This window comes from Arachis ipaensis, chromosome B01 (genome assembly GCF_000816755.2).
Source record: "Arachis ipaensis cultivar K30076 chromosome B01, Araip1.1, whole genome shotgun sequence".
Lineage (NCBI taxonomy): Eukaryota > Viridiplantae > Streptophyta > Magnoliopsida > Fabales > Fabaceae > Arachis > Arachis ipaensis.
Genome location: NC_029785.2, coordinates 9,147,043 through 9,156,296, shown reverse-complemented (window position 1 = coordinate 9,156,296; position 9,254 = coordinate 9,147,043). Strand labels below are relative to the sequence as shown.

The following is a 9,254-nucleotide window of genomic DNA, read 5'->3' as shown; positions in this document are numbered from 1 at the left end:
TGTTTCATAAATCCTGAAATCCTTTGTGTAGTGAATTTGATATATACTGCACCATTTTCTTTTGAAAATTATGTGAATTTGTTGCATTTTTTATAGTAATATTTAAGTATTCTCACTTGATAATGTATTCATTAGTTTGCTGTATATCAAATTGTTCAAATTTTATTAATGTACTGTATTATTTGTTTATTACTACTATATTTGGGGCTTTAAGCCCCTTCCCTCGAAAAAAAATTAATACTATATTATCACTTCAAAAGCCATAGTTTAGTCTTAAGGAATTAATTGTTTTCTTCTATTTATTTAGGTTTGAAATGGCTTCAAATGCAAAAAATGGTGGAAATAATACTGGGGCTGAAACTGTTGGTGGTGGTGCATCCGAGAAGGTCGCTAAAAATACTCCAGGAAATAGGAGTGACAAAGCTTGGAAGCATGGGATTTCTATTGATGGAGATGCCAAGAAAATAAAATGTAAGTATTGTGATAAGGTTGTGACAGGATGAGTGTATAGGTTGAAACATCATTTGGCAGGAACAAAAAAAGATGTTGAACCTTGTATGAGTGTTTCTGATGAGGTTAAAAAGGAGATGTTTGATATTGTTGTTGGTTTGCAAAAAATTTTAGTTAAGAAGACAAGAGACTTTGAGAAAAAGATACAAAGTAAAGATGAAGGAATAGAAGAAGAAGGGGATGCTTTAGTTGGTGAGAAAAGAAAGGGAAAAGAAATAGAGACACTAGCAAGTCTCTTTAAGAAAAGGGGTGTGAGCACTCAAACAACAATCAACTCTATTTTTAAGAAGGGTCTAAGGAAAGAGGCGTGTGATGAAATTGCTTCATTCATCTACAATAATTCTATTCCCTTTAATATTGCAAGATCTGAAGAATATCATAGCATGTTTGAGAAGGTTGCCCGCTATGGATTAGGATTCAAGCCACCCTCTTGTGATGAGTTAAGAGGAAAATTATTGAAGAAGAAGGTAGAGTCAACCAAATTAACATTAGAAGACCATAAAGTTGAATGGAAGAAAAGTGGATGCACTATTATGACAGATGGTTGGATGGATAAAAGAAGGAGAACTATTCTCAACTTCCTTGTGAATAGTCCTAAGGGAACTGTTTTCTTGAAATCGATTAATGCTTCTGATATATGCAAAACAGCTGAAAAGGTATTCAAGATGATTGATGAAGTTGTAGAGGAAGTGGGAGAAGAGAATGTGGTTCAAGTTGTAACTGATAATGCAGCTAACTACAAAAAGGCAGGACAAATGTTGATGGAAAAGAGAAAGAATCTTTATTGGACGCCTTGTGCCGCTCATTGCATTGATTTGATGCTTGAAGATTTTGAGAAGAAGCTAGCTCTTCACAAAGACACCATTGCCAAAGGAAGAAGACTTACCACTTACATATATTCTAGGACTTCTCTAATTTCCCTTTTGCAACAACACACCAAAGGAAGAGATTTGGTGAGACCAGGTATGACAAGATTTGCTACTTCCTACCTTACTTTGGATAGTCTTAATGAGAAAAAGAATCCAATAATTAGAATGTTCATCTCGGATGAGTGGAAGGCAAGCAAGTGTTCAAAGACAAGGGATGGAAAAAATATTGAAAATATTGTTTTGGATAAAACATTTTGGAAAAACATTATCCATTGCTTGAGAGGTGCTTATCCTCTTCTTCACGTGCTCCGTATAGTGGATTCAAAGGAAAAACCAGCTATGGGATACATGTATTCTGAAATTGATTGTGCAAAAGAAAAGATTAAAGATGCTTTTCAAAGTGTTGAAGCAAGGTGATAAAACTAGTAATAAGTAAACATTTTTCTTTCAGTATTACCATTTAATTATTTACTAATTAGGTAATTGTCTAATTCATTATTTCAATGTTCTTTTTAGTTATAAGCCTTTGTGGGATATTATTGATGCAAGATGGGACAAGCAACTCTTTAAGCCTTTGCATGCTGCAGGCTATTATTTGAATCCACAAATTCATTATAGTCCTAATTTTAAGGTTGAGTATGATGTTAAGAAAGGACTTTATGATTGTTTGGATATACTTGTGGGAGATCCTGCACTCATTACAATTATTGATAGTCAACTTGAAGATTTCAAGGGTAAGGCTAAATTTTTTGGTAGAGATGTAGCCAAGAATGCTCTCAAAACCAAAACACCTTCACAATGGTGGGATTCTTATGGGGATGAACATCCAGAACTTCAAAAATTTGCTATCCATGTCTTGAGCTTGACTTGTAGTTCATCGGGATGTGAGCGCAATTGGAGTGCTTTTGAGATGGTAAACTTTTAATTTGATACTAGTTTAGGGATTTATTTTCTAAATTATAGAATTAGTTAATTATTCAATTCTATTACTTTCTAATTAGCATATGTATTTATTTTAAATAAATGTTAATAAATTTTGATATTATTAGGTTCACACGAAAAGAAGAAATCGTTTGAAGACAAGTACAATGAATGACGTTGTTTTCGTGATGACCAATTCAAGATTGGCAAGAAAGAAGCCATCAAAAAATACTGCTGACTATAGTCTTGAAGACTTGGATTCAGATGAAGAATGGATTGTGGAAGATGAAAATATGATGGAAAATTTGGAGGAGTTTAACACACAAAATGATGTAAACTTAGCCCCTCAAGAAAATGGAGGTAAAGATGAGAGTCCTTTGATTGATTTGGAGATTCCTCTTCTTGATGATGATGCTTTCAATGAGCTTCTCAACTTTCCTCCTAATGGAAATCAAAATGTTGGAGAACATAATGATTATGACGTTAATGAATTGTTCTAGTTTTTATATTTTTTAGGATGATGTTATGTTATCTTCTTTATATTTGCGATGTTTCATATTAGACTTGTGGCTAGTTTATATTTTTATCTTTGAACTTTACAAATGTTGCATTTTGTTATATATTTATGCTACTTTAGCTTTATTTTATCATCATGTTATTATTTATGATATTTTTGTCAAATTTAAATTTTTATTTTTATTTAAATTACTTAATTTTATCATATTATATTATTCTTATAATTGATATTGATAAATTTATATAATTGGTAAAATCTTATATTCCGCTTTACGATTTTACGCTCAATAATTGATATTAATAAATTTATATATTTAGTAAAATCTTACATTCCGTTTTACAATTTTACGTTCTACGATTTTTAATTATCTTTTCGATTTTATATAAAATCTCGATTTTCGCTACCTTGGCTGCCACTGATGTTGAAGAAGAAGCTGATTCTGAGAAAAATGGTTCAGATGCCTAGATTTGTCTCATGTTGCTGCTGTCCTGGGTTCACTTTTGTCTCATGACACTGTTTTTCCTGTTACTTTTGAACTACTTTCTATTTATTTAGGATGACTGTAATATTTTAACTACTGCTGCATTTACTTTCAATTAATTTAGTGTTTAGACTTTGCATTAACACTTTGTTGCAGGTTTTAAGGTGCAGTTTTTACCTTGGTGTCGAATGTTTTTTCATCCTTGATGACAAAAGGGGGAGTAGTGTATATAGTGTACGGGTGTATGGTGAATTGAATTTGCTGAAAAGAATTTTGCTGCTACTATGTTTTGTTTAGCATGTAGCATGTGAATTTGCTGCTGTGAATTTGCTTTACATAATTTATTGCGCTGTTTTTGCTAGTATTGATGCTAGGTATTGTTCAGTTTTTTAGCAGTTTTGAGCTGGATATTTGTTATTATTGCTGATATGTTTTGTTCAATTTTGGGATGCACATTTGGGTGTTTGCACACTCCCTTGATTTAGCTTCATTAGATGATAAACTATTTGAAAACCCTGCTGATTGATTCATCCATGGATAATATAATGCATATAGTCTATTATTGTCTTTCCTATGAGAATATGCAAACAGGAAAGAAGAGAAGAGCATAAATCTAAGGGAGGGAGAGTAACACAAAAGGAAATGACATCACTCAAAGGGAAGTTTCTTAACTTTATCCAAATTCAATTCCTTATGATCATTGTTACAATTATGTTAGTCATCAAGGGGGGAGATTGTTGGGTTAAAAAAATAACTAATATCAATTAATGATGACAAATATTATTTTATTAGGTTAATCATTCAATTAGTGTTTAATTGTGTTTGATAAAGTGATGCAGGCCAAAGAAATAAAATAGTTGCAGCGGCCCAAACAGATAGAAAAATAACCAAGTCTCTCAGTGGGTTCTCAAACACTAAAAGCCCAAAGGAATATTACAAAAATCAGCTAAACTGAATGGAAACATATCCAATCCAAGCCCAAGTAGCATTCATTAAGCTGAAGCTTTCCCAATACACCTCACAAGTTTGCTTCGGTCAGAATCTCAGAAAAAAAAAAAAAGAGAGAAAGCTTTGTTCTTCCTCTTGCTCATTTCATCAAAGAAGAAAGAAAGAGAAAGGTTAAGTAAAAAGCAAATTTCTAATCGCCAAAATCAAGCCGTGTTACGCCAAGTCAGAAGATAAATGTGATTTATTTTCATTTGCATGCATGTTAATTTCTTCACTCCTTCTCAACTTTCTGCGATACCATTTTTGGATAAATGGAGAAAGAAGTCTTTGATCTCTGCTGCTATAAATCAATGGTTCACAAAGTTTCTTGGAGCCAAAGCACATTCTCAATGGTGCAGATTTGGCTTTACCATTGAAACAATTTTTCTTTGCTGATTTGATGTCTTCAGACAAGCAAAAAGAACCAGCTTTAAAATCCCTAATTTAAGGATTAACTAAAAAAGTGATGTGGTAAGTTGGTAGCACACGGCTCAAGGAGTTGACTTAGGAGAGAGCAAATCAGCATCATACAAGGAGATACAAAAGAAGATTTTTCATCCTTCAGAAACTAAGGAGAGAGAACCAGTGTTTGAGGTTTATGTTCTGAGAAGAGTTCTCTGAAGAAGTTCATCAACTTGGAAAGTGCTTCCTAGTCAAAGGAGCATTCTGCCAGAATGAGGAACTAAATCAGAGGTAAGTAAATATGGTTCATCACATAGCAAAGAGGCTGTTGAAGCATTAATCTCCTTCATGTTTTACAGATTGTAATTTTCTTTTTAATGTTTATCTTTTTGTAATTTTTTGAGGTAAAAGGCTGAATGAGAGAGTTCTTGAAAGAGCCTAAGAGTGGAAAGAGGCAGAGAGAAACACTTGAGTGGAAATCCTAAGAGTGGAAAGAGGCAGAGAGAAACACTTGAGTGAAAAACCTAGAGTGATTTCAGATTTCTTTAGGTTGGTGTTATGTCTTGTATCTTGTACCAGCGAGGTACTCATTTCTTAGTTGGGTGAGCACTAAGAGTGAAGAGTTAGGTATTAGTATAACCAAGTCAAGTTAGGGTAGAACTTGAGAGTGAAAGGATCGTGTCAATCCTGTAGAATTGGTGTATGTAATACTTTAACTATAGTAGAAATTTCACCACTGTTGTGGTGGAGACTGGATGTAGGTTGCATTGCATAAGGCAACTGAACCAGGATACATGATGGTGTCAGCTTCTCTCTTCCCTTCTCTGTTCTGTTTTCTGATATTCATGAGTCAAAATAAAATTGTCTCATAAATTTTCCACTGTTGAGTTCAAACAGAATCAGATTAAAAATTTGTTTTAAAGGGTTATTTTATTAAAGTTAAAGAAAGTCATAAATTCAACCCCCCTTCTCTAAGCTTTCTAAAACCTTTAAGGACAAATATGATTAATTTGTAACTTTTGAATGATCAATTTGATTGAAAAAAAATTTCAAGGATAAATTTAAAAAATATCTTATCTTTCAAGGACTAATTTTATTTTAACCCTTTTAAAATAGAAAAATTGAATAAATCAATTATTAATTATTAATTTTATTTTTTTTAAATTCAAAATTTAATTAATTAACATTAATGGTATTTTTAATCAAATTTTACTCTAATTTATTTTCACTTGCACTCGCCATTCACCATAAATTCTAATCCTTCTCCCCAATGCCCCACGCGGCCGCGGTTTCATCGTGCCGCCGTAGTGCTACCGCTGCACTGTCCTTGCGCACTATCGCTGGTCGTCCTTGCATCCTTTTCTGCCACCTCATTTGCCGTTCGCGCAGGAAAGACGACCACCATCGCGCTTTTGCTTCACCCTCCTCGCATCCCATCGTGAATCATCAGTGTAGCACTCGCACCCATTCTACTCGTCCGACGCATCCTTGCCGCTTGCGACTCCCCATCACTTGCCACTCGCATCCGACGGCTCTCCATCCGGCGCACACAGCCACCACCAAGCTCCCATTGACAATGCGCGAACAACTACTCCGATCCATGACAATTCCTTCACTCGCGATTTTATGGGCCTTTCAAGGTGATGTAGAAAGTGGGAGCTGTTGCTTATAAGTTAGAACTCCCTAAAGGTAGTGCAATCCCCCCTGTCTTCCATGTCTCACTGCTGAAGGAATATAAAGGAGCGATCGGTGGTGCTACTGATATTCAACCATTGCCACCATCACTGCCATTTAAACCCCTCCCTGTAGCCATTATTGACAGCCGGATTATGCAAATGGGGGAAGGCACAAGCGATGTGCAGGTATTCGTCGAATGGCAGAGTGCACCGAGGGAGAAAACTACATGGGTCAGTTGGGGGAGAACTCACTAAGATGTTTTTTCTTTTTTTTTTTTGGTCGGTGGATTGGACAACCCCCAATCCTAAGTACCTCAATAGATTGGACAACCCCCAATCCTAAGTACACAATACACACTCACACACTCCTCACATACTTAGTAATTTTTTTCTTCTCGGTTGCAGTTGGTAGGACTCGAACCCGAGACCTTTGAGATGGAGAGGGGGCGAAATGCCGTGTGAGCTATGGCTCATTGGCCCAAGATGTTTTTTAATGAAGTCCTTGAGGACAAGATCATTGTCATAGGGGGAGTAATTGCTACAAACCCATTAACATCAGCTGCTACGAGAGGCCCAATGGAAGAAGTTGAGAGTAACGAAAAAGCAATTAGGCCAGGTAACCCAATACCAAAATAGAGAAGCAAACATGTGAAAAAGTCACTAGTGTGGGTGAAGGACTATAACATATGAAATGAGAAATGCTGTAGAGGAATAAAATAAAGATAGTGCCAAATTTATTATGTAACAACCAAGAGAACGCAAGAAGTTAAAAAGAGAGTCAACTAGAGAGAGGTAAGTAAGAATTTTGTATTGTTTCATTTGAGGAGTATTTTTCTCTTACTCGAAAAGAAAAAGTTCTTATACATTCTAATTTCAGATTTAAATAAACAATTTATATTTCACTATTTGATTCATATTCATATTATGCCTGAGTTATGTATTTTGTTCCTCTTATTCTTGTTGTACGGGTGGTATTGCGGTAACAATGATGCGGATAAGATGGAAGAATGGCGACGAAAGATGTATTAGCGGTGAGGATAGGATTGATGGTAAAAAATTAATAATATGTATAAAATTGAAATTAGCTTTAATTATAATAATTAAATTAAATTAAATTAAATATTAAAATTAATTTTAAAAACATGTATTTTACTCTATTTTTTATCTATAAAAAAATATAACCCAACAGTTTTTTTAGGGATTTTCGCCACCAACATTTAGCCTATATTATCAAGAATTTAATCAATCCAGCTTGGAAAGCTATTACGTTTCCTAATACGAATTTTTCTCATATGTTAAACTCTAAAGCAAAACCTTGAATAATGGGTGAGCAGTATGTGTATCATACTATCATTGCTTCAAGAGTGATGGTCACGAGATCTTATCTAAATAGAATAAGTAAAAGAAGTAATTATGCGGTGTTAATGTAGAATAAATAGATAAATAAATAAATTAATAAGTATTTTTATTGATTCTACATGATTTGGATGAAGCCTTAACTATGCGATTATCCCCCTTTTGAAAAATATAGCTTCTTATCATTTAGACATGGATTAATAAAGAACTCTTATACAGAGATCCTTTTTCTTTGTGTATATGGGATAAGGAGATGTTTGAGGTTATTAGAAGAGATAAGAGTTATAGATGGATCTGTATTACTGGTATGCTGAGACAATTTGATGGAAAAATTTCTGTTGTTCTTGTCTACGGAAATCATTCAGTCAGTGAAAGAAGAGAGTTGTGGTATGGTCTGTTGACTTTAAAGAATAGTCTGATGAGACCCTTTATTGTATTAGGGGATTTTAATGAAGTATTATGCTCGGAAGAAAGGTGTAGCGGAAGAGGAAGTATAGCAGGGATGAAAAATTTTGACAACTGGATTCAAGATATGAACCTGGTTGACCTTCCTCTCCAAGGCAGAAAATTTACTTGGAAGAGGGAAAGCCAGGCCAGTAGGCTTGATAGGATTTGCGTGGATCCTAAATGGCTACAAAAGTTTCCAGAATCAAGAATTGAAGTGTTAAAATGCTCTAAGTCAAACCATGTACCTTTATGCCTGATGACGGATAGGTTGCAATGGGGCCCAAAACCTTTTCGCTCTCTTGACATTTGGTTCTCTAATCCGAAATTTTTACCAATGTTGGGAGAGGAATGGAGGGCATTAGGTGAGTTACCGATGCATGAGAAATTAAAGCTAATAAAGAAGAACATTTCAAAATGGAACAGAGAGGTATTTGGCAACATTGATGATAAAATCAGAAGGTTAGAAAGTGAAATTGCCAAAGTGGACGTCCTCTTAGAAGGAAATATTGAGGCAGAAATAAACTTGAGTAGAAGGAAGGCGTTGGTAGGGCAGCTGGATATATGGTACAAACAGAAAGGAGAGTATTGGAAGCAAATGTCAAGGGAGAAATACATCAAAGAGGTAGACAAAAATACAAGATACTTTCATACCATGGCAACAATTAGAAGCAGAAAGAAGCTAATAAGGGAAATCAAGATCGGCAACAGACATTTCAAAGATCCGAGAAGGATTAAGAATGAAGCAAGAAAATTCTTTAAAAATCTCTATCACCAGGATAGGATGCCGGTTATAAGAGTCCAAGAAGGATTGGTTGCAAGATTATCTGAGGAGCAAGCAATGCAACTTGAATCGATGCCATCCTATATTGAAGTAAAAGAAGCTGTTTGGTCGTGTGGTTTTACCAAAGCACCCGGGCCTGACGGATTCAACATGTTCTTTGTGAAAAACTCTTGGGAGATCATTGGGATTGAGTTCACGGAATCTGTTTTGGACTTCTTCAGAACGGGATTTCTACATAGGAACTTAAACATGACATGGGTGACTCTAGCCTCAAAGATAGATGTGCCAGAAGAAATGAAGGACTTCA

General features: G+C 34.8%; 2 protein-coding genes across 2 annotated transcripts; both read left to right on the top strand.

Annotated features, from left to right (window-relative positions):
- On the top strand, window positions 331-2,377 carry LOC107646074. The gene has a single exon (XM_021117178.1). The coding sequence runs from the start codon at window positions 558-560 to the stop codon at window positions 1,794-1,796; it is 1,239 nt and encodes a 412-aa protein (XP_020972837.1). The 5' UTR covers window positions 331-557; the 3' UTR covers window positions 1,797-2,377.
- LOC110265129 lies at window positions 1,929-2,856 on the top strand. Its single transcript, XM_021107927.1, has 3 exons — window positions 1,929-1,937; window positions 2,011-2,292; window positions 2,429-2,856. The coding sequence occupies exons 1-3, from the start codon at window positions 1,929-1,931 to the stop codon at window positions 2,798-2,800; spliced, it is 663 nt and encodes a 220-aa protein (XP_020963586.1). The 3' UTR covers window positions 2,801-2,856.

What these genes read in the sequence shown, in the direction of transcription:
- LOC107646074 (XM_021117178.1), top strand. Translation starts at nt 558, where the DNA reads ATGAGTGTTTCTGATGAGGTTAAAAAGGAGATGTTTGATATTGTTGTT.
- LOC110265129 (XM_021107927.1), top strand. An exon ending in ATTGGAGTGCTTTTGAGATG is followed by an intron (nt 2,293 to 2,428) that starts GTAAACTTTTAA and finishes TGATATTATTAG; the next exon opens with GTTCACACGAAAAGAAGAAA.